The sequence below is a fragment of the Rhinopithecus bieti genome, unplaced genomic scaffold (assembly GCF_001698545.2).
Source record: "Rhinopithecus bieti isolate Rb0 unplaced genomic scaffold, ASM169854v2 scaffold_81659, whole genome shotgun sequence".
Classification (NCBI taxonomy): Eukaryota; Metazoa; Chordata; class Mammalia; order Primates; family Cercopithecidae; genus Rhinopithecus; species Rhinopithecus bieti.
Window position 1 is genome coordinate 1091383 of NW_016837762.1, and position 26543 is coordinate 1117925.

A 26543-nucleotide genomic window follows, 5' to 3' on the forward strand; every position below is an offset into this window, starting at 1 on the left:
TGCTCTGATCTTAGTTACTTCTTGTCTTCTGTTAGCTTTTGAATTTGTTTGCTCTTGCTTCTCTAGTTCTTTTCATTGAGATGTTAGAGTGTCGATTTTAGATCTTTCCTGCTTTCTCTTGTGGGCATTTAGTGCTATATATTTCCCTCTACACACTTCTTTAAATGTGTCCCAGAGACTCTGATACATTGTGTGTTTGTTCTCATTGGTTTCAAAGAACATCTTTATTTCTGCTTTCATTTCGTTATTTACCCAGTAGTCATTCAGGAGCAGGTTGCTCAGTTTCCATGTAGTTGTGTGGTTTTGAGTGAGTTTCTTTAGTCCTGAGTTCTAATTTGATTGCTCTGTGGTCTGAGAGACTGTTCATTATGATTTCCGTTCTTTTGCATTTGCTGAGGAGTGTTTTACTTCCAATTATGTGGTCAATTTTAGAATAAGTGTGATGTGGTGCTGCAAAGAATGTATATTCTGTTGATTTGGGGTGGAGAGTTCTGTAGATGTCTATTTAGGTCCGCTTGGTCCAGAGCTGAGTTCAGGTCCTGGATATCCTTGTCAATTTTCTGTCTTGTTGATCTAATATTGACAGTGGGGTGTTAAAGTCTCCCAGTATTATTGTGTGGGAGTCTAAGTCTCTGTGTAGGTCTCTAAGAACTTTCTTTATGAATCTGGGTGCTCCTGTATTGGGTGCATATATTTAGGACAGTTAGCTCTTCTTGTTGTGTTGATCCCTTTACCATTATGTAATGCCCTTGTCTCTTTTGATCATTGTTGGTTTAAAGTCTGTTTTATCAGAGACTAGGATTGCAACCCCTGCTGTTTTTTTGGTCTTCCATTTGCTTGGTAAATCTTCCTCCATCCCTTTATTTTGAGCCTATGTGTGTCTTTGCACATGAGATGGGTATCCCAAATACAGCACACCAATGCGTCTTGACTCTTTATCCAATTTGCCAGTCTGTGTCTTTTAATTGGGACATTTAGTCCACTTACATTTAAGGTTAATATTGTTATCTGTAAATCTGATCCTGCCATTTTGATGCTAGCTGGTTATTTTGCCCCTTAGTTGATGCAGTTTCTTCACAGCGTCGATGGTCTTTACAGTTTGGTATGTTTTTGCAGTGGCTGGTACCGGTTGTTCCTTTCCAATGCTTATTGCTTCCTTTAGGAGCTCTTGTAAGGCAGGCCTGGTGCTGACAAAATCTCTCAGCATTTCTTTTGTCAGTAAAGGATTTGTATTTCTCCTTCGCTTATGAAGCTTAGTTTGGCTGGATATGAAAATTCTGTGTTGAAAATTCTTTTCTTTAAGAATGTTGAATATTGGCCCCCACTCTCTTCTGGCTTGTAGGGTTTCCGCCGAGAAATCCGCTGTTAGTCTGATGGGCTTCCCTTTGTGGGTAACCCGACTTTCCCTCTGGCTGCCCTTAACATTTTTTCCTTCATTTTAACTTTGGTGAATCTGATGATTTTGTGTCTTGGGGTCACTCTTCTTGAGGAGTATCTTTGTGGTATTCTCTGTATTTCTGAATTTTAATGTTGGCCTGCCTTGCTAGATTGGGGAATTGCCCCAGATAATATCCTGAAGAGTGTTTTCCAACTTGGTTCCGTTCTCCCCATCACTTTCAGGTACAACAATCAAACACAGATTTGGTCTTTTCACATAGTCTCATATTTCTTGGAGGCTTTATTCATTTCTTTTCAGTCTTTTTTCTCTAATCTTGTCTTCTTGCTTTATTTCATTGAGTTGATCTTCAATCTCTGATATCCTTTCTTCCACTTGATCGATTCGGCTATTGGTACTTGTGTATGCTTCACTAAGTCCTTGTGCTATGTATTTCAGCTCCATCAGGTCATTTATGCTCTTCTCTAAACTGGTTATTCTAGTTAGCAATTCATCTAACCTTTTTTCAAGGTTCTTAGCTTCCTTGCATTGGGTTAGAACATGCTCCTTTAGCTTGGAGGAGTTTATTACCCACCTTCGGAAGCCTACTTCTGTCAATCTGTCAAACTCATTCTCCATCCAGTTTTGTTCCCTTGAGGAATTGTGATCCTTTGAAGGAGAAGAGGTCTTCTGGTTTTTGGGATTTTCAGCCATTTTGCACTGGTTACTCCCCATCTTCATGGATTTATCTACCTTTGGTCTTTGAAGTCGGTGACCTTCGGAGGGGGTCTCTGAGTGGACGTCCTTTTTGTTGATACTGATACTATTCCTTTCTGTTTATTAGTTTTCCTTCTAACAGTCTGGTCCCCCTGCTGCAGATCTGCTGGAGTTTGCTGGAGATCCGCTCCAGACTGTTTGCCTGGGTATCACCGGTGGAGGCTGCAGAACCACAAACATTGCTGCCTGTTCCTTCCTGTGGAAGCTTCATCCCAGAGGGGCACCTGCCAGATGCCAGCCAGAGCTCTCCTGTATGAGTTGTCTGTCGGCCCCTACTGGGAGGTGTCCCCCAGTCAGGCTACACGGGGGTTAGGGACCCACTTCAGGAGGGAGGCTGTCCCTTATCAGAGCTCAAACACTGTGCTGGGAGATCCGCTGCTCTCTTCAGAGCTGCCAGGTAAGGATACTTAAGTCTGCTGAAGCTGCGCCCACAACCGCTCCTTCCCCCAGGTGCTCTGTCCCAGGGAGGTGGAGGTTTTATCTCTAAGTCCCTGACTGGGGCTGCTGCCTTTTTTTCAGACATGCCCTGCCCAGAGAGGAGGGAATCTGGAGAGGCAGTCTGGCTGCAGAGGCCGTGCTGGGCTGCAGTGGGCTCTACCCAGTTTGAACTTCCTGGTGGCTTTGTTTACACTATGAGGGCAAAACTGCTTGAGTACTCAAGCCTCAGCAATGGTGGATGTCCCTCTGAATTACTTTTTACAAGTGTTTTATCTCTATTATCTCTATTAAATATTTATCTCTATTATCTCTATTAAAAATAAATTTAGGCCAGGCGTGGTGGCTCCATGCCTGTAATTCCAGCACTTTGGGAGGCCGAGGCAGGCAGATCACTTGAGACCAGGAGTTTAAGACCAGACTGGCCAACAGGGCAAAACCCCGTCTTTACTAAAAATACAAAAAGTACTCAGGTGTGCTGGTGCATGACTGTAATCCCAGCTACTTGGGAGGCTGAGGCACAAGAAGTGATTGAACCTGGGAGGTGGAGGTTGCAGTGAGCCGAGATTGCACCACTGCACTCCGGCCTGGGTGACAGTGACGAGACTCTGTCTCAAAAAATAAAATAAAATAAAATAAATTTAAAGTCAACACACCTCACCAAATACACATATATTAACAGCATACTGTGGTTACAAAGGGAAGACTTCAAACAACATACAAAATTTAGAGAAATCACTGAGGAAGGCAATTTAACAAAGATTACTTTAATAAAAGTTAAAGTTTTACATTTAAAATATTTTATGACAGTATACATTTGCATTCGTAATAATGACTGAAAGATGAAGCAAATAAATCAGAATCAAACAAAATACCTTATACCCTCACAAATTATATAATTATTTTAATGTACTCAAAGCTTATTTGTGTAAATATCAAAGCCAGGTTTGCTTTATACTTTTTTCCTTTCAAATGGTAGGGGGAAAAAAAATCACACTAGTTTGAGCTAACTTCAACATTATATAATCTTTATCATTTCTTACTGCTAGTTTCAAAAGAAATAAAGCATTCTGGATTTTTTTCTTTTTTCACATGGCAGAGTTCTGAAAAGAGGACGAAAACATCTCCTTTTACCTCTGTTCTGTACTTGTTTTCATGAACTTGCTTTGAACTTTTAAATTTATCATCCCAATTTTCATTAAAAAGCAAAGTGAGTCACCATCTCCCGTACAGAATTAGAGCTATGGATAATGGAAAAATAATCTCCAGGTGAAATGCACACTAGAAGGAGGTGAAAACTCCTACATCCTAAAAAAGATTTGGGAGTTTTTCCCAAGCCAAAAGGAAATATAAAAGCCTAACAAATGGTTTACATAAAACATGGCAGAAAGTACACAGATGCTGGTTAGTATCATCTGAAAAGACTGGATGACACAGGTTCATAATTCTTCTCTTTGAAGGAATTATTTTTTTAACCCAATGACCTTCTCATCCAATTATATCTAAAGCTTCCCAGAAATCAAAAGCATGAAGAAAAATCGTAATGGATCTTTCCAGCATTTAAAGATCATCAAAAGCAGTGGTTTCTACTATAGTAAAGACTTTCCAGCATTGGAGAAATTAATCTAATGATCACTGTTGCCCAGTGTTTGACATCTACATCAACAAACCGAGCAGCACCCAGAAGCTTGCCTTTTATCCCCCATGAGCTCATTACATCTGATTCATCTCAGGAGTGAGCATCCAAAGGCGGGTGGGACAGGTTTCCACTGGGACAAGAAAGGGCCCATCTCTGCTTATCTCAAGTTTAAAGAATTCCAAAAAGTGATCAGGTTGTAACCTGGGCTTCTTTTCTCTGAAAGAGAACTGAATGAGCTCAATTTACTCTTGACACATTTCCAAGGCAGCTCTCTAAACCTAACGAGCCTTAGAACGTAGCCCAGCAGCAAAACTGATTATTACAGGGTTATAAAGTCATTCACAAATATTCACTGACCACCTACTAAGTGTTAAACACTCTGCTCAGGGCTAGGGATTTCCAGGCAAACAAGATCCAGTTGCTCTATTAAATCTGCACAAAATAAAAATAAGATTTGAAAACGTAAAAGTTTTGTGGACTTCACTGTGGTGGACTTCACTGAGTTCCTCCAGTTCAAGATACATCCCTTCCCACCCCCATTCTTTCTCAAATAGTGTTCCCTGCCTGGTAGACCCTCTTTTTCTCTTGCTAACTCCTACCCATCCACAGAACTCAGACTAAATGTCACTTCCTGTCCTGACCCTCCCAGGTTAGATTCCATGCCCCTGTTATATGCTTCTAACAGCACCCTAGTCTTCCTTATTAGAGATGTTTTGCTTCTAACCATAACTGCTTCTCTAATGGTCTGTTCTCCCTGCTATTCTGTGCCACCCACATGGTCAGAATCACTGTCTGTTTTGTTCTAGCCTCTGCCATCCACAGTACTCAGTATACAGTTGGCACTCAAAAACAATTTTCTATCTAAAATAATATATGGTCACTGTCTAATAAGAAGAAATAGCCAACTTAAGTTTATTGCTAAGATAAGCAGTTTCTGAACTTCGAGTGATAGGTTTCAATTCTCTGAAATTGCTAACACATGTGTTAACAGATTCTTTTCATTTAAAATGGCTCATCATAAGCTCTGTCCCTCTATAAGCTACAAACTTCAAAGAGCATTATTTAACATATATTCCAGAGATTCAACAATGTTTCATTCTAATTTTAAACTAAGTGGTTTTTTATTAGATTCAAAAGCTTCTTAATCAAAATTAAATCTCCTTTGAAACATTGTCCCCCAAAATAAGAACTCGCATTGAAGTTATATTCACCTTAGAGGGGTCGTATCTTCTGATGGTTTCCAAGAGGTTTGGAATCTGTATTCTTGTCTCTTCTTCACAGAAGAAAATCCAAGATGAATTTCTGCTGTATGTTACAGCAAAGCTGACCAAAAGAAGCAAGTTTCAGTAATCACTTCTGTAAAATGAGTTAATAAGGTTTAAAACGGATCAGTAGGAAATGAATGAAGGGTACACAGAATGGCATATCTAGTTTTTTTCTCTAGATTTTTCTTCAGCTTATAGAAAAGCCAGATGCTAATGGTTTAAAAAACAGCTGGAGTTCTTAAAGCTAATTCTCTCCATAACAACACTAGTTCAGGGGATAATTTTCAAATATCAACTTGAAGCATTTTATCTTTTAAGAAAAAGCATATGTAAGGCAGGGTGCAGTGCCTCACGCCTGTAATCCCAGCACTTTGGGAGGCCAAGGCGGACGGATCACAAAGTCAAGAGATCAAGGGCATCCTGGCCAACATGGCAAAAGTCGTCTCTACTAAAAATACAAAAATTAACTGGGCATGGTGGCGGGCACCTGTAGTCCCAGCTACTCGGGAGGCTGAGGCAGGAGAATCGCTTGAACCCACGAGGCGGAGCTTGCAGTAAGCCGAGATCACGCCACTGTACTCCAGCCTGGCGATGAAGCGAGACTCCGTCTTAAAAAAAAAAAAAAAAAAAAAAAAAAAGGCTACTCATGATTAAGAACCAATCATCAAGAAATCTGGTTAAGGTAATAATCATAAAAAGTAAAACTCAAATTTATTTCACTTACTGACTGAGAAAAACCATATCCTCTTAATAAAACGACTAGGGGCATAAAAGTGTTCAGGTAGGAATGTCAGTCATCTACACGTGAGTGAAACAAACGTACTGTGGTAACAATGGAAGTATGGTCCATGCACCTTCTTGTTTAGCCAGCTGATGAAGGAGGAGGACACTGGGGAGCTCCTGAAAAAACAATGATCAAAGAAGATAAGTATGAATTGATCACTCCAAAAAAAGGAAAAAAAAAAAAAAAAAAAAAAAAAAAAAAAAAAAAAAGAAAAAAGAAAAGGCTTAGCTTCAAATGCAGCTATTTCTAGAGACCTGACATGGTACTCTTCAAACCACTTCTTTTTCCTCATTTTCTCCAGGAGCTACTGGAAATGAAGTATTTTGGCTGAATCCATACAACCTCTGCACTCTGCACCACCCACGCACCCAAATAGGGCTCAAGACCTACAAGGAGGGTCTTCCATGGCTTGGAGCCAACCTGAAGTCTGTGAAGGTGACTTGAAGGGAAGAGCCTGGGGGAAATAGTCAGGGATAACTCAGAGGCACAGAAGCAGTTTTTTATTTTATATACAACATACGGAACATGTGAAAAGGAAAACCCTTTGGCTAAACTAGAGGATACAATATTTGATCTACCTCGTGCAAAAATTACTTTTCAAAGTTCTCTAAACACATTATAATACCCTGATAACAAAAAGTTTTGGTCTAGAAATATAATCCTTAATTACTCAGGCAATAATAGGAATAGCATAATAATGGAATTGACAAATTTATAAGCATAGGAGGAACTAAAAGTCAGAAATAAGGCACAACTGTGCTTACATAAATTATGTACACATATATAGAGATCAATATTTTCAAGGCTACGAGTGTTAGCTTTGAAGTAAAACACTATTCGCTATATTTCAAGTTGTTACAAAAGCCAAAAGTCAAAAATTTCATATCTGATTTGCTTAAACCTCCTCCCCCAACAAACTTTATTATATCCTGTGTTTTATACTAGCTATAAAACTATATTCCTAGTAACCATTACAGACAAAAGAATTCAAGAAGAAGTACCTAAGTATCTGAAATATTACTGCACTGATGTGGATTTCACAGCAGTCTTAAAGTTCAGATATGTATTATTTAAGAAGAGAATAGTCTTTAATATAAATCTTTGGAATTAAATTTCAAGTAAATCTCATTTATTTTCCATATACAAATATGAAATGCAAAAAACAGCAATCACAGGTTAAATAAGACAAACAATGTGGTATGTTAGAAAGAGTAAACCTTAAGGCTGAATTAGCAGTTACCCAATATAAATAATTCAGGGCCTTCCTACAGTTACTTCTGAATTATGCAGTAATTTTCATTGTATTTTAAAAATTCCAGCAAATATATATATTCATGAAGGATTACATAAGAGCAGAAAATCATGTGTAAAGAAACTAATGATGTTACTATTTGCGTAAAACTTTGGAATTATGGGTAAATGCAAATGTGAGCTAGACAAGAAAACATAGCAAATACTTTTAAAGTTTTACATAAAAGTAGCTAATGAGTTATGTATCAATTAAAATTATGCCGAAAACTTTATAACAATGGAAATGTCTTTATGTGTAATGGAAAAAAATCAGACATGATTCCAAGAATAAAACAAAATCCTAAATGAACAGAGAGTAGAGGAACCAGAAAGTGAAAATATTTGTGTCAAGATGATATAATAATGAGACATCCACTTTAAAATCCTTCAATTAAACATAGCTAAGTTTTTTAAAATTGAAGGAAAATGAATGCACCTCAAAATTTACTTCCAAAGAAGTATTATACTTCCTAGTTATAGGATATATATAAAGTAACATTGACAGCTATTAACTGAGAAAAGGCTTCCTTTGATACCTAGACAGCAACCTCAGCAGAAAGGCTATAAGGCACTTTCCTGGGAGAGATTAGAAGACAAGCTTATGAATAACTCTGCCACAACATAAAATGAGGGAGGGAAAGGTTTAGGTAGTGCAAACAAGGAATCACATCCTAGATTGAAATAAACTCTATGGATTATCAGTAGATTAAATTCACTCATAGCTCCATTATATTTGTTTACTAAATCATATACTAGATTTCATATTTGCTTCAGTTTGTGAACACAAGATCAAATTATCTGTCTCTCTGCATCTCCATATAACAATACTTCAAAAGCTAGCATGCCTTGTTAATAACACTCTCCAAAGGTGAGTACTCAAAAATACAAAGTAGGTGCTACCTTGGCACTCAGAAACCTGCTCTTGATTAACTCTTGATTAAGCCCAGGTCATCTTAATTGTAAATAAATTTTAATCTACTAATCCCCAAAAATGCCCAAGAGCTTTTATTCTTGTCATATACATACATATACACATATAAATGTATGCACACAGAGACCCAAACAGATATAATATTACACTTACATGTAGTAGCACCTTAAAGGTAACTATCAAAAAGGGTGCAATAAAATTTTCTATCAAATGATCTTATCTCAGTTCCTACCACTAAGGATTGTAATAATTTATGTTCCCTCTATCGCCATCACAAGATTTAGACCTCCTTAAAGGTAGTGTCACTAAATGATACCATTTTTAGATTCAAAGAAAGTTTTTATTTTTATTTTTGGAGACAGAGTTTCGCTCTTGTCACCCAGGCGCAATCTCGACTCACTGCAACCTCTGCCTACCAGGTTCAAGTGATTCTCCTGCCTCAGCCTCCTGAGTAGCTGGGATTGCAGGGGTGCACCACCACGCCTGGCTAATTTTTGTGTTATTAATAGAGACAGGGTTTCACCGTGTTGGCCAGGCTGGTCTTGAACTCCTGATTTCAGGTGATCCACTGGCCGCAGCTTCCCAAAGTGCTGGGATTACAGGCGTGAGCCATCGTGCCCTGGCTCAAAGCAGGTTTTTAAATAAGTAACTGGATGAATAACTAAAAAACAGTTTTCAAATTAAAATTCAAGGGGAAAATAATAAAATGTTACATCAACATTACCAAGAGTTGTCTGGAATAAAGACATAGTAAAGCATTCATGCATGCAACAACTGTCGTCAATCTAAATGATGCCTAATCATGCTACTATTTCAAACCTAAAAGGTAATTCAAAATTCTCTCGATAATGAGATAATGCCCTAACAGGCAGACATAAAGGAGCTAAAAATACAAATGATCAAATATGGATAAATTACAGAAAAGGGAAAGAAAATGAAAAGGCTGATTGCAATAATTTAAACTTTAATGTCAACTGTATTTATCTCTTTGAATCAAAGTCTGCCTTTATCAGCATCCACTGGTATCATAATCACTTTGAAGACAGAAAGCCTAGTGAACTTTCAGTCAGTACTTCCTTGGAACATATTTGTTATCAAGTCATGAATTCATATTTAAAGCAGCTAATAATTATTGAGAGCAAACAAATTTAAAACCAACATTCTAATTCATTAGTTGGTTCTTATGCATATTCATCATCCTCATTTAGGAAAGGAGTTTGATTCCAATATCACAGCTGAGTATTCTCACAATATTTTTTAGAATGGAGAAGGGCCATTACTCTTGATATGGAGGGGAAATCATTAAAGATTTATATCTAGAATTGTTAATAGTATGAACGAAAAAGCTAACATTTGAACATGGATTAAAATAGATGAATATATAAAATAGCATAAATAACCTTAATTATTCAGCAGATTTGGTTTTGAACCATTTTAGTCTTTCTGTATGTCTGGAAATAATTCAACAATTAAACTACATGCTGCTGGTCTTCCCCTTGTCAACAGACTATCTGCCAGTATTTGTCGTTTGTCCTTAACTTCTCCTCTAAACCTAGAAGTACATGGGTTTATGGTCTCATTCAGTTTTATTATTCAGACTACATGCTAAATTAGAAGGTAACATCAGCACATTGGTTCAGTATTAGGCAAAGCTTCTAAAAAACTGAACTTTTAAGACTGATTCCATTTCAACTGCATGTCTAAATTCCAACTATTACATCATTCTAAGGCACTGAACTGAGCTTTTAGAATAACAAATAAATCATGGTAAAAATTAACATCTGTTTATTGTTACAGTTTCTTCTGTAAGAGGTAGGTATGTCTTATGAGGATAATAGAGATCTGTAACATGCTATTTGCAACATGTATCAGACAGATTTACTAGCCTTTAGAAATCCAGTATTCATTTATGGCCCCCTGCAGATTATATGTGATGTTATAATAACATACCTTCTAGGAATCTGAGACTGTATTACAAAAAAAACAAAAGATTTCTCTGGATACCTGTCTGAATCATTAAATGTCCTTTCCTAACAAGAAAAAATATTACTTCATTATTTAAAATTTTTATTTTTATGAACAATTTACTTTGAAATGCATTACTAAGTTCATTTTATAGCTCATACAAATCTATTTTAACTAATAATTCATTCGCTCACAAAAGGCTGTAAAGCTCAGTATTTAAGGATCTGATTTTTGGAGCCAAATTCCTTCCTCTGAATCCTGGCTCTATTCTGAGCCAAGCAACTTGAGTGAGTTTCTTATCCTAGTTGTGGCTCTGCCACCTCGTTCTGTCATGTATTGAGATGACAACGGCAAAGGGGAGCAAGTGAGTTAATACATGCCAGGCACTTGGCATGTGGTAAGCATGTGATGACTATTAACAATATCATCAATTTTGCAATATTTTTTGAGCAACTACTATGTACCAGGTACTGTTCCAGGAATACAGTAAACAGCTGTGATAAGACACGCAGAGTCCCTGCCCTCTTGGATCTCATGTTCTCGTGAGGGAGACAGGCAACAAGCAAACAAATCTACAATATAATGTCAGGGATAGAAGCCATAATGACAGAGCCATATGAAGGGACAGACTGAACAGGACACTGTTTACCAATCAACACTGGTCTGCTGCACGAGGGATCATGGCCCCACCTGCGTGTCAGGAGGAAGGCAGAGAGAATAAGCTTTGGATCCCCTCAGAACTAAGGAATAGGACTTACTCCACTATTTTATTAATCTCTCTAAGCCTCAGTTTCCTCTCTGCAAAATGGCAAGAATAACAGCAACTAATTCATAGAGTTCAATGAACTGATGCTTGAAAACAGCATAGCATACTGTACCAATATGAGCACTAAGTAAAATGATGATGAGCGCTCAATAAAAGCTACAATAACTACTGTAGTTTCCAACTCTCTCTACTCCAAACCCTGGGCCCATAAACTAGATGTCTCACTAATCCCTCAAACTCCACCTTTCCAAAAATGAACTCATCATCTTAGCTGAGGGTAGCTCATCCTCTTTCCTTCATCCATTCCCTAATTCCAGTGACACCCACGATGTATTGCCTCCTTCAGTGACAGTCCTCAAGCTGCCCAAGACAGGAGTCTACCAAACTCATACTACATTTCTTCAAGGCTTAGAACAAATGCCATAAAAAAGCCTTTACTGGCATTTCCAGATGGGGTCACAGCTTTCCTTGCCTATGTTCTCAGGGGGCCATGTTTGTACTGATTCATACAGCAATTCAACCAGTGGAATGATCAGCTCCCCCCACTAGAATGAGCCTCCTGGAGGACAGGTACCACTTCCAGCAATAGGCACTGGGCATGGCAGAGTCTACAGTGACCTACACCCTGGAGAGGCCGTCCATGCTGGGCATCACACACCACTGGCATCATGCTCATGGAACCCCCACCTCCTCTGCACACTTTCATGTGCTGGCTTTGCATTGGCCTCCACCATCACCACTAGACACCCAGAGGAGGGAGGTCTACAGCTACCTTCTTCTTGGAGTCTCCAGTTCCATACTCATCCAACATGCCATGCTGGAAGGGAGGCCCACCCTCCCCTGAGCTTGGGAAGCTCAAGCACCTGGCCTCTGTCTGCCTTAATGGGCCGAGCCCCAGCTCCCTCCAGACACAGGGTGTAGACCTCTCCAGGAAGCGAAGGGGTTCAAATGCTGGGCAGCCAAAGAGAGACAAATGGTCATGACATAGCCTTCCAAACAGTATGAAGATTTCACTACTGTTGAGCAACTTGGCCTTGAGTTTCAATGTTCTATTTCCTGTGATGCATGAAGTTATATATAAAGACACACATGTATGAAAAATGTTTCTAAGAATGCTAGTTATATATGTGAAAAAGGACAGTGTTACTTAAATCAGAGAATGTGTATAAAAAAAATTCTATTTTCTCCTGGAGCATCCTGTCCAGGCCCTTGCCCAAAGTAAGCATTCAATCAATATTTGTTGAATGAATGGCTCGATAAATTTGCATTCAACAGCAATGTAATAAAGTATCGAATTTAATAAATAAAAATACAATTAATGCCTATCAATTTCTAAAAATAAAACTAACTTTTAGTAAACCATTAAGCATCCAACTCCTTTCACTTCAAAAGAAAAGTTTAATGATACACAGCATCAAAAAGCTGAGGCAAAATAAATCACTCATGACTCTCAAAGTTAACCTTTTAATGAAGTAACTCACAGAGTCTCCCTGTGAATAAAAAAAATTCTAAAATTAGAAAACGCCAGGCCATCTTTATCAAGCTTCTTTACACTAATCTACGAAAGGCTTTGCTAGCTCTTCTGGCTTAACAAATGAAAATCAGGTGGTTTTTTTTTTTAAACAACAACAACAAAAACTAATGAAGCAAGGGCCTAACTCTTCTCAAGAAAAACAGTGATTTCCAAAACTTTCTGCGAACAGCAGAAAAAAAAAAAGGTAAGGTTGAGATTATGCCAGGTTTTAAATAAAGGGTTTATAGTCTCACCACAAAAGGCTACAAAATTAGAAGTGTCAGTTCTCTTCAAAAGCTATATAGTTCGGGGTGGAGAGTGTAGAGGTCTCTAAGCAGCTAGGTTAGCTCCATTTGGTCTAATGCAGAAAATGTAATCCAACCTCTGACCCCTCCAACCTCTGCCCCAATAATGAAACCCTTTTAAGCATCCTGACTTCTGATTTTTTTTTTTTTTTGGTCAGGAGAGCAGGGTGGTATTTGCAGGTTGCCTTGCCTGGAACCATAATTTATCTCTGGTTCTGGCTATTTCTCAGCTCCTGCCTTAATTCTAAACACTGTCCTACCCTTCTCCCCAAATATTCCTTCTACAGCGGCTGACTTCTCTGCTCCCCATCCAAAGTGATTCCCTGGGCAAGCATGACCGTGGCCTTGTGCTGAGTTCCTACTTTAGTGTCTTCAAACGGTGCCCGGATCCCTGCTTTACTAGAACCTACTGAAAGCAATGCAATTATGCTTTATCTTCTCTCCTTCATTGTTTCCAATTTAATCTTACATAAAGTTCCTTTGGAGAACAATAATGGTTTTAGACAGGTGTTAATATGCTTTTGAAACTACAGGAAAGATTATCTCCGCATGGGATCCCCTTGGTGGCTAGACCCCAGGAACCAGAAGGAAAAAAAAAAAACACTCCGGTGACAGCTTTGCCACCACAACATAAATTCAAGACACTTAACAGCATCATCTCTAGAGCCTGAGCTGTTTGCTCTCCTGTTTCATGTAACAAACAAAATATTTAATGTAAGAATTTTTACACAAATATCCACTCAAGAAGGAATGTTAAGTTAAAAAAAGAAGTCAAATCATAATTGACACAGACGCTGTGCACATAATAGGCATCTGAACAAAATAAATTCAAGCAGGTGATTTATTAGATCATTGCACAAACTCTCCCTATGGGTATCTGTTTGCCTCACCTCCACTTTGCTTTTTGCTCGCATAACTCTTTAAATAGTCAATCTTGATCACTTCATATTACCCCTCCACAGGGAGAAAAAAACAGGGAAAAAAACAGCTCTTCTTCAAACTCTGCAGTCTTCTATGTGCAGATCTGCATTTAGGAAGCCATAGTCATCAGCCACATCCCCACTCTCACCAACCCTCCTTTCCATTCGCTGCAATCTACAAAGATCACATTCCACTCCCAATACACACTTTACTCATCCCACAAACTGTTCCCTTACAAATTCCAGTTCCTACTTGGCATCCCAAAAGTAGACCTTCTGGCAATTCATGTCTTCATCTTCCAGAACTATGTTCTAAACCTATGCCCTCCAGCTAATTTTCCCTGTCTTTCCTACGTGATTTCACAAAAGTCTTCCCTCATTCTCCTCTCAGGCTTCACATGCACAATTAGCACAGGGTCAACTGAAAACTTTTTACATATTGCTATACAGCTTCAAAGACATATCGTCATTCTCAAGGCCCCCATGTGTTTTCTACAGATGCCTTTCTGTATTCAAAAATGACTAATATAACCATCGATGCCCAATTAATACTTGTTTAGTCAATTTTTTTTTTTTCTTTTGAGATGGGGTCTTGCTATGTTGCCCAAGGTGGTCTCAAACTCTTAGGTTCAAGCAATCCTCCTGCCTCAGCCTCCTGTGTAGGTGGGACTACAGGTGCGTCTGGCCTACTGAGTAGATCCTTTAAAACACTGATTCTGTACTTAGAATTTCTGCTTAATGATACACTCATTTACACTATGAAATAGTTACCATCTACCTTATAAAAACGAGAATACGAGTTCTACTAAATTCCTTTCTAATCCTTTGTGCCAGAGCAGCCTAGAATGATACTCTGCACATAGAACAGAACCTGATAAAGTCAGCTGAGTTATCGATTGGAAAGAACATATAATTATCAACTTCAGCACCATTATAACTGCATGATAAGCTTCAAAATTGGAGATGGAAATGACTACTTACAATGACCCTTGTTGTAGAAAACAAGGGAAACAGTTTAACTCTTCTACTAACGACTCCACGTACAGTATTAAATGTCAGATAAAAAGCTAATTTAGGCTCTTTCTTTTTATATTCATGCTGTAATGATGAAAATGTTTGTGTTTTAATAAGGCTGCATTTTAGCATCTTGAGGTAAAACAGGTATAGGTAATGACTTGCCTAAGCAAAGAGAATAGCTGGAAACAGATGCATAATCACAGAAATCATTAAATTTTTGCACCTTAATTTTTTGGCAGACTTTGTAGTCAAGTGCAATCTGACAGAGTAATGACTAAACAGCAGTTCTAGACATCTGGTATTGTGGGAGGAATATATATTTTGAGCTATCAGATAAATATTCAAATGATAAAACTTACTGCTGACTTCTGCCTCACGAAGCAACTTTTATGAACGTTCATGGTGGGCAAATTGATGAAGAAACCAAAATTGCAACCTTCATGCTTCATAGTTGGGGTCCCAGGTGACATGAGGGTCCCTTACAGACACAGCTTCCAGGTGACATCCTGTCCCTTATAGGCACACTGCATACCTGCCACACCAAGCTGCTGAGGCACCCCTTTGAGGAGCCAGCCTGCTCCTGCTCCCACAACAGCATTGGGACACCGACAACTTCTGCCTCTTAGTTTTTCCCTTTCTCAGCTCCCATAGCTGACAGAGTCACCAGTTCTTTCTTGAGCATGTCCATTTCTTAAAACAGCCTCCAGCAGACGGGGTGCGGTGGCTCACACCTGTAATCTCAGCACTTTGGGAGGCCAAGGCAGGTGGGTCAGCTGAGGTCAGGAGTTTGAGAGCAGCCTGGCCAACACAGTAAAACCCTGTATCTACTAAAAATACAAAAAATCAGCCAGGCAAGGTAGCAGGCACCTGTAACTCCAGCTACTCTGGAGGCTGAGGCAGGAGAATCACTTGAACCCAGAAGGCAGAGGTTGCAGTGAGCTGAGATCGCACCACTGCACTACAGCCTGGGAAACAGGAGCAAAACTCCATCTCAAAAAAAAAAACAAAAAACAAAAAACAAAAAACAAAAAAAACAGCCTCCACCTAGGTTTTAACTAAGGAGCCCTCCTGCCTCTTTAAAGTGATTTTGCCTCCCTATGCTTTGTGAATTTCAGCATTTAATTCTCAGAATTTGATCTTATTTCTCTATTTTCATTTAGTTCCAGGTCAAGTTATCTCATCATTGCCCCCTAAGTATTGTCTACAGACCCTATGTTAGCTGTCAGCCATTCTTGTTCTTGGAATTTTTTTTTTTTTTTTTTTTGAGACGGAGTCTCGCTCTGTTGCCCAGGCTGGAGTGCAGTGGTACGATCTCAGGTCACTGCAAGCTCCGCCTCCTGGGTCCAAGCAACTCTCCTGCCTCTGCCTCCAGAGTAGCTGCGATTACAGAAGTCTGCCACCATGACCAGCTAATTTTTGTATTTTTGTATAGACAGTGTTTCACCATGTTGGCCAGGCTGGTCTTGAACTCCAGTCCTCAGGTGATCCGCTCGCCTTGGCCTCCCAAGGTGCTGGGATTACAAGCGTGAACCACAGCACTTGGCCCCATTCATGGATCTCTAGAGTGCTATTCATGGAATAAGGTCAACTTTTAATCACACATGTGCCATAAAAAAAACTCTGTTAAAAGAAAAAATGATCCAGAATCAAGTATAATTGCAAACCCTAAAATCTTTCCGGACAGTTCAACTTCCAAAAGACTTGTTAATCCAAAAATGAAATTACTTAAGCTCTAAAGCTCACTCTGGATCTTGTGAGCAAATTAAAGTTTTGTCATACCTACTTCGGTGCTCTTAGCTGGCTTCATCCAAACAAAAAATTTCACAACAATAACAGACTATCTTATAATTAAAGGGAAGCTTCCTTATTGCTTTAGTCTAGGCTCTACTTACTATCACAGAAATTAAATGCTGGGGGTGAGGGGGGTGCATTGCTTAACGATATTGGTTAATTACGTGCCTTTAAATGTAAAACCAATGTTGCCACCTAGTGGCAATCTAAGTCCCCTATTCAACAGGTTGCCTAAACAGAAAATTGCAAATAAAGGACAATAAAAACTAAGTATAAGTGTTATAAAGCTAAATAGATGCAGAGAATAAAGCACTAAAAAGTCAAATACTTTAAAGAAATGTAGCTATTTCCTAAGCTTCAAAAGCTAAGGACAACGAATCAATGGAAATACAGTTTCTAATGCTGTGTGTGTCTGGCAATCCACTACATGCTATGGGGGATGCAAAGAGGAGTAGGGAACAGGTCCCACCTCCCTCTGGAGTCTGAAGGCAGAACAGATACACGGAAGGACACAGTACACCTTGGGGATGCATACGTGAAATGCCAAATGAGCATCCAAGGAAATAGGTGCTTACAGATGAAAATGTCCATCACAGTGGACTGAGGTTACCTACAACAACACAGAGTCTGTCATAAACCTTGAAGGCATTAGTAAGTGACAGAAGCCAGTCACAAAAGGACAAATACCCTATGACTCCACTCTTTGAGAGATCTGGAAAAATCAAATTCACAGAAACAGCAAATAGAATGGTGGTAGCCAGGGGCTGGGGGAGGGAGGAATGGGGAGCACTGAATGTTGTTCAATGGGTACAGATTTTAGTTTCACAAGATAAAAAAGTTCTGGAGATCTGTTGCACAACATGATTCCACTTAACACTGCTGAGTTGTACACTTAAGATGTAAATTTTATGTGTTTTTTATCACAATTAAAAACAAATAACAACAGCGGCAGTGCCAGCAACAACAAAGCACACTGAGTGGGATGCATCCTGAGGTCGGTGCACAGGCCGCCATCCCGATTAGTCAGGCAGTCTGAGACTGGTCTCTCTGAGGCCTCTCCGGAGAATGTCGCATTACTGATGGTGATTTGACGGGCCGGTCCTCAGGTCCCCAGCATCCCAAACCGCCCCTCCTCTCTGTATCCCTCCGTATGGCCCTTCAGTCTGCTGACTCTGCCCAGCCCCTAGACACTGGTCGTCCCCCAGGGCCCATGGTTTCCCCTGGAAGCAGCACCTTCAAGCTTCCAGCCACTACCTATGTATGTTGCTGACTCTCAAATCTACCATCTTCTGGCCAAATCTTTCTCCTGAGCGTAAAACAAATATCCGGCCTCCAGCTGCTCACACCCTCACTTCAGATATGACACCTGAAGTCATCATCACCCTCTAAACCGGAGAATCTTTCTTCAGTCTCACTCAGCAGCCCCACCTCATCTGAGTCCCAGCTGGGAGCGTCCCTGACATTCTCTCCAGCCTGGGTCCATCTCCCACCATTCTGGCCCTGCAGCACCCCTACGCCACCCCCGGCCAGATCCAGGGCCCTGTCCCCAGCCCAGGGCTTCTCAAACTGCTGTGGTGGAAGGCACACAGCAGTCTGCACCCCGTCCTGAGCAGCATGGTCCAAGACTAGTCCCACGGCCTTAGAATGAGGTTCCTCATCCAGTTCTGGCTCTCTTAATGCCATTCTCCCTAAGGCCACCAGAGAGGACGGTTTTGAAACACAAACTCTACCAGGTCTACTCCCTAACGGCACTCCCTGGTAGTAATCCTCAACCAAGGGGCACTTTTAATTATAATAGCGATGAGGGTCACTGCTACATGTATTGCCACAGATGAGAGACACTAACCACCTTGTATACCAAAGAGATACACCTCAGAATACCAGGAGAGCCCTCACAGAAGCCCCCAGAAAAGTCTGGCTCCCCAGAGGATATACAATTCTATGTGACCATGCTCCCTCCTGACTTTCCAGGCCTGTGGCCCACACTGCCACCCCCCATCCGCTGGCCCCAGGACAGCATTAGGGCGCACACACCTGTACTCCCGCCTCTCACCTGGCCACCTTACCTGCTGTCCTCCTTACCCAGAAAGCCCTCCCCTCCCACCTCAGCCTCAACCTAGCTAGTGCCTAATAGGTAGGCTCAGTTCCAGGCTCAGCACTTTCAGAAATCCCTCCTTGAGCATCACATTCCCTCCTCGGCTCCCCTGCCCCACCTCACCATGGTAGGGGCCCTCCTCTGTGTTCCACGTATACCCTTCTATCACTGCCCTTCCACCTTGCTTGAAAACTGCCTGGTTGGCCGGGCACGGTGGCTCATGCCTGTAATCCCAGCACTTTGGGAGGCCAAGGTGGGTGGATCACGAGGTCAGGAGATCAAGACCATCCTGGCTAACACAGTGAAACCCTGTCTCTACTAAAAATACCAAAAAAAAAAAAAAAAATTAGCCAGGCATGGTAGCGGGTGCCTGTAGTCCCAGTTACTCGGGAGGCTGAGGCAGGAGAATGGTGTGAACCCAGGAGGAAGAGTTTGCAGTGAGCTGAGATCACACCACTGCACTCCAGCCTGGGTGACAGAGCAAAAAGAAAAAAAAGAAAAACTGCCTGCTGATGGCCCTTCTCCTCTCTGGGACTGTATATTCTTCAAGTACCAAGACTATGTCTTGTTGATCTTTGTGTCCCCAGTACTTTGCCCACAGTATGTCTTCAAATAGGAAAAGAATGAATGACAGGTTCATAAATAAATTCCGCAGACTAAATGAGTCCTTGATATGGAAACAAAATCCTGACTTTGGCAGAGACATTGATTGTCCCTCTGTATCCATGCTCCCTTTCCCATCTAAAGATTAGAACCCCTTGAGTTCTAGCTGAATCCAGGACCACCCAACCAGACATTACACTTCCCAGCCCAGGGGTAACCCACATGATATATCCTGGACATAGGTACATAAAAGGACACAACATATACAATTGCAAGGTACAAAATCCTTAAAAGGAAGCAGCTGGGCTTCCACACACTGGAATGCAGAACATAGGTCAGCTTCAACCAAGCAGGACAAGACACTTCATCCAAGTAACAGGACAGAGGAACCTGGAGCAGAGCTGCCTCCCCAGGCCCCCAGCGACTGGACTGTTGGGTGGGGAGAAGCACATCTTCCACATCTTCTTTTTTTTTCAATTTTGTTTCAATACTGAAGGATTTCCATCTTCTTTAAGTCACTGTTATGTTGTCTGTGTTAAAGTAGTCAAGTGTATCTTCTGGTTCTTTTTCATATTATCTCCACAAGATTTAATTATTCATAAGATCATATTTTTCTAGCACCACCTCATACCTAATTTTTTTTCTACTCTTATTCCTAAACTCTGTGGTTTCACTGAGAGAAGTAAATAGCTACTATATTTAATAAGAGGGAGGTTGGCCATTATCCATTTAAGAGTTAATAGGAATAAAATACATAAGTTACTTAAATTTTCATTTTCATTTGATAAATTTCTTAGAGTCAATTCAGTTGCCATATGCTGAATACCTACTATGTTCAAGGTGTTATGGAAGGATCCAAAGAAGTGTTTGCCTTCGAAGAACTTATGATTTAATACAGCATGTGTGTGCACGCTTGTGTACGTATGGCTGAAGGTCCACACTGTATGTAGGAGAAGTACAAGGAAACTTCTATTACAGTAGAGAAGAAAGTAACTCTGGGAAAGAAAAGATCATGAATTTCAAGGATTCAATGCTTGGTTCTGAAGAATCAACTCAGAAAACATAGTCTATTCTCTGCTCTCAAAATTTGTAAAAGAGACAGGTAACAAATAATACACAATGAAAAGTATACAATAGAAGTTTGTCCAAGATACAAAAGTGGAACCAAAAAAGAAGTAGCTTAGCACGGCGGGTCAAGATGGTGCACAGAAAACCTTTATGGGGATACATAAACTAGACAAGAAGATGGGATCTACAACATACAAAGCCAAGGGGCATAGCAGGTGATACGGTCTGAATCTGTGTCCCCACCCAAATCTCATGTGGAATTGTAATCCCCAACGTTGGAAGCAGGGCCTGGAGGGAGGTGACTGGATCATGGGGGCAGTTTCTCATGGTTTAACATCATCCCCCTTGGTGTTGTCATGAGGAAAGTGAATTATTGAGAGATGTGGTTGCTTAAAAGTATGTAGCACCTCCCCTCTCTCTCCCTCCTGCTCCAGCCACATAAGATGTGCCTGCTTCCCCTTCACCTTGTGTGCCATGATTGAAAGTTTCCTGCGGCCTCCCCGGAAGCTGTCATGTCTCCTGTACAGCCTATGGAACCATGAGCCAATTGAACCTCTTTTCTTTATAAATGGCCCAGTCTCAAGTATTTCTTTATAGCAATGCAAGGATGCACTAATATGGCAAGTGATCCTAGAACCATATAAAGTTTGAAGTTACTGGCAAATAAAGCACCAGGGGGTGAGCGGTAGGAGATGAAGCTGGGATTCAGAGACAGGGACTTCAGTTAATAAGCTCTGGTGCAACTATTTTGGCACAAGGTAACAAGCAATGGAGGTTCCTTCTGCTCTGCTGGATCCACACCTGCTCAGCTGCCTACCGTCTTGCCTCAACCCTGACAGACTCCAAAGAGAACTACAACACACATTCTCCATTCCTATATACAACTGCCAAGTTCAGCTTACACAGGAATGTCTAACCATTCTCCCCAGAGCCTAGAGCCAGTTTTAAGCATTCAGTGCTCTTGTACCTGGGCCCTATCCTTTGCAGAGCCCCGGAGCCTCTCAAAGAAGCAGGCATACCCAGCCCCCAGCAGCACACTGCCAACTCTCATTTTTCCTAAGGGGAAGAGGAGAAGAAGGAATATTTTATAATTTCTATTGCTTCCCACCAAAACATACCCACATGCCTTATCCCCGCTGTAAACCAAGTCCCAGGAACACTGCCCTGCTCGAAGGTCCTCTGAAAACTACTCTTCCCAGAAGAACAGAAGCGGAAAGACAGGTAGAGAGCCAGCAATGAATATCCATTTGCACAGAAATAAAATTGGCCAAAAATAAAGTAAGAGTAGATGAACAGTAAAGGAAGTATAGGGGCATATGCAATCAACTAGGCTTGGATGGCAAGGGGCGTCGCTATCCATATCAATGTCAAGGACTGCTGGGGAAGATACATAATCTAAAAAACACAAATCTGTATCTGCAAAACGGAAGGTATTGCTGGGAGCAGCAGCACATGCAGGTGACATAGGGAAAAGTGTGCTCTTAATTCATATGAACAAGGGATGCCTAACTGTGGTTCTGATGTCATCACTGATCACACAGTTTGGGGTAACTGCCAAGGTCTGACTGAGCAAAATCCAGTTAGAGCTTCCCTGGACCCACCTGAGGGATGGATTAGCTGGGCTTCCGGCTCCTCCTCCTCCCTGCAGCAGCCTGCACTTGGCTATCCCACTAGTGCCTCCAGCAGAGCAGACGGAAGAGGCCAGCCAGTCAAGGTTGCTGCATGTCTGCCTCTCTAATACAATCCATGAAGGTTTAGTAGGAGAAAATCTCCAAAAGTTAGATTTCCAAAAAAAAGAAAAAAAAAAATTTTTTTTTTTTTTTTTTGGAGACAGAATCTTGCTCTGTCACCAGGCTGGAGGTGCAGTGGTGCTATCTCAGTTCACTGCAACCTCTGTTTCCTGGGTTCAAGTGATTCTCCTGCCTCAGTCTCCTGAGTAGCTGGGACTACAGGCGCACACCACCACACCCAGCTAATTTTTATATTTCTAGTAGAGACAGGGTTTCACCATGTTGGCCAGGATGGTCTCGATCTCTCGACCCATGATCCACCCACCTCGGCCTCCCAAAGTGCTGGGATTATAGGCATAAGCCACCGTGCCCAGCCAAAAAAGAAAAATTTTTAACTTATCAAGCTGCTCCTATCTCTGACTGCTGAAAAACAATCTATCTATAGCATGTATTACTTTCCTCTCCCTTGAGAAAGCATGATGTTTCAAGCAGAGCAGCCCAGAGAACCTGGCCTTGCAGGGACACAGGACAGTTCGATACAGTTTATATATAAAGCATTTAGAGATTAAGCATAATAAACCCTATTCCCAGCAGTCCCTTGCCTTGAATACTGTTAAGGCTATTTATGTTTCCACTGACATTTCTGACCCTTTATTTTCCAGTACCCATGAAGAGAAAGAAAGCAATCTGTCAGGCACATATGTCTCTTGTCAAAGAGTTCTTTCCTGGGAGAACAAAGGGATAGCATTTATCTACAGGCGAGCACTTCGGTCTTGAAGGCCATCACAACATGGTGCAGAGGTCTTGATGGACTTACTTAGCTAAAGAAGGAAAGGACCTATAGGGCAGCATAAGGTAGATCCTCCCTCACTCCAAACCTCCAGCATTCTTCAGAGCAGCTTTATATTCTGTTCATGCCTATTTTAAATGTTATTAAAATGTACCTACATGAGTAGATTTTTCTCTCCATAATCCTTCTGGAATATTACATTATAAATCAAATCAAAAGTTAAATTAATGACATCCAATTAAAAAAGCAGATTAACAGACTCATAGAGGAAGCACTGCACTAAGATTAATGAAAATGTTATTCCAACATGAAAATTGCCTTAGAACTTGTTACCAAAATTTTGAACGTTAATTATCTCTATTTTAAGCCTTGCCTTTAAAAAGTTATTTCTTCTACTTGCTTTTATCATACTTCGTGACAAATCCACAGTTGCCCCACACAATTATATAGTTCTCTAAAATTTATATATATATATATACACACACACACACACACACAAAATAATTCAGAATATGATAATTTGTGCATTAGGAATTAACCAAAACATTTTCTTTCTTTTTTTTGAGACAGAGTACCACTCTGTCACCCAGGCTGGAGTGCAGTGTTGTATCTTGGCTCACTGCAACCTCTGCCTCCTGGGTTCAAGCGATTCTTCTGCTTCAGCCTCCTGAGTAGCTGGGATTACAGGCATGCGTCACCGTGCCCTGCTAATTTTCGTATTTTTAGTAGAGACAGGGTTTCGCCATGTTGGCCAGGCTGGTCTTGAACGCCTGACGTCAATGGATCCACCCACCTTGGCCTCCCACAGTGCTGGGATTACAGGAGTGAGCCACCACACCCAGCTGACCAAAAAATTTTCAACAACAAATACTCAATATTAAATAAGCAAAATGAGCCAGAGGAGTTATTCTCGTCTAAATAAAAACTGATTCTCCATAGATCCAGTGTTTTGGAAAACATCAAGGTAATCAAGAAATATATAACTGGCAGACCGCCAGCCACTGCTACGTACCTGTGTAAGATCTGCAGCCTGCTTTAAGATGCTTTTTTTTAACTGTTCTGCTCTCTTTGCATGAAAAGAATTACTTTGACTCTGGATGACGAATACAATTTCTTTTAAGTCTAGAACAAAAAAAAATGTACTTTCAGGTATTTCTTTTTACACAATTATTAAAACAAACTTGAAAACAAGTGAAAAAATAGTTACAAGGCAAACCTTCAGGCAATAAACTCTTAAGGGGTAAAAAATCAATATGTACGTAATTCTAGAGACAAAATTTTCCCTCTTTTAAAACTGTTTGCCAAACTTCCTTCCTACAAGTTAGCAAGCAAATAAACTGACTGTACCAGACCCAGTCTATGGCAACAAACTGAGAATGTGCTCCCACATCTGTCAGAAAGAATGACTGCAAATGTGTGAAAACATCTAGAACGCTAATCTTCCTAGTAGCTGAAAATCTAACGTTCACAAGTAGCTTTTTAACAATTCCCACATAATCCTACACTGTGCTGCTACCTGTTATGAGCTGAAACATGCCCTCCAAAGTTCATATTTTTTAAGTCTTAACCCCCAATACCTCAGAATGTGACTTCATTTAGAATTGGGTCTTTACAGAGGTAATCAAGCTAAAGCGAGGTCATCAGGGTGAGCCTTAATCCAATATAACCAGTCTCCTTAGAAAAAGGAGAAATTTGGACACATAAACGACACACACAGAAGGAGGATGGTATGAGGAGACACACAGAGAAAATGGCCATCTACAAGCCAAAGAGAGAGGCCTGGAACAGATCCTTCCTTCCCAGCTCTCCAAAGGAACCAACTCTGCCCACACCTTGATGTCAGACTTCTAACCTCCAGTACTGTGAGACAATACATTTCTCTTGCTTGTACTAAGCCACGTTTTGTGGTACTTTGTTATGTAGTCCTAGCTCACTACTACACTACTTCAAGAATGTTCTGAATGGCGCTTTAAGGTGACACTCAACAGTAACTGCCCATTTCCCAAGAGCTCACAAGGGTTTGCAAATAAGTAACTCAATAATCCCTACCCTACCTCATAAGGCACCTAGCCAGGATTAGGTGTTATCTCCAGGAAACCAGCCACAGCAATTCCTCAGCAACAGGGCTTTAGCACCAAGTCTGCATAAAGACCATCTACAACACCCCATGCTGGCAGTATTCGCCAGCCTGCTACAGATGCACCTGAAGGCAGCCAGCTTTTTACAATGGCGAGCAGGAAGGAAACCTGAGTATGTCCTGCCCACAAAGACCATGAGAGGGCTTGCCAACGGCGGTAGCAAGGCTGCACCCCAGAGAAACACGTTAGGCCTCCCCAGGTTCTGAGCCTATAACAAAGAAATGGATAAAACAGTGATTGTGTCAGCACCCTGCCACCAGACAGGAATGCTGGCAGAGGAAGGTGCCACATAAATTGTAGCATTCAGCCAGATAGTCAGCGAAGCCATGTGGGGTTGTGGCTTGTACTAACTATATAATATATATATATATAAATACATAAATATATGATATATAGTAACTACAAAAATCAATAGTTTGCAACAATATAAACATATATATATTAAATTGGTTGGTTCCTTGGGAGAGCTGGGAAGGAAGCTCTCCCCCACCAAGAATCTTTCTCTTTAACACCTCAGCTCAGAGACCCTAATTTGATTTTAATTTTATTCCATTATATTTGATGGTTCTTATGTTCTATTCTATAGCTCCATTCATTTCTTCACTTGCTCAAATACTCACACAACAGATAGTTCCATAGTGTAGCCATCTAGATTCTAAAAATAATCTAAAATGCTCTTTGGTTAAAACTCAATGAAATATGTAAAAGGAAATGCTGAACAGCCTACTGAATATGACCTAATTCCTTTCCTTTAGGAGTTTATATAAATAGGAACATTCCATATACCTGTCTCTATTTTAAACCAGCTTCTCAGCTTTATATGTTGGACACATGGGTAAGACTTAAACAGGTGTCTTCAGTTTCAACTGAATTCTTATCTTGGATGTACTACATCTGAAACATTAATATAAACTGACACATCTAAAGAGGGGTTATAAAGATGTCTTCTTGTTAAGAATGGAGTAAATAAGCCTCAGAGTGTAATTCTCCTAAAATTTAATAAAAAAGATGCACATTCCCAATGATCCAGAAATTCCACTCTTATTAATCATCCTTGAGAAACTCAGATGTGTGCACAAGGATACATGACAAAAGTGTTTACAGTGGCACCGTGTAAAACAAAAAAACGGGAAGCAACAAAAATATCCACTAACAAGATATATTAACTGGAATACTATGCAGCAATAAAAATCAGCACTACATGTATCAATCCAGATGGATATGGCAGATAAATCCCACAGTTATAATGCTAAAAAAAGCAAGCTGCAAAAGAATAGACAAATCAATAGTTTGCAACAATATAAACATAAATATATTAAGATGTATATATACCAAACATATACACA

General features: G+C 40.4%; 1 protein-coding gene across 1 annotated transcript in view; it reads right to left on the reverse strand.

Annotated features, from left to right (window-relative positions):
* Positions 1 to 26543, reverse strand: part of B3GLCT (beta 3-glucosyltransferase) — a 117309-nt gene that overhangs the window by 68869 nt on the left and 21897 nt on the right. Inside the window, 3 exon segments of the mRNA XM_017865952.1 lie at positions 5438 to 5549; positions 6315 to 6391; positions 24072 to 24181. Coding sequence (XP_017721441.1) covers positions 5438 to 5549; positions 6315 to 6391; positions 24072 to 24181 — 299 coding nt within the window.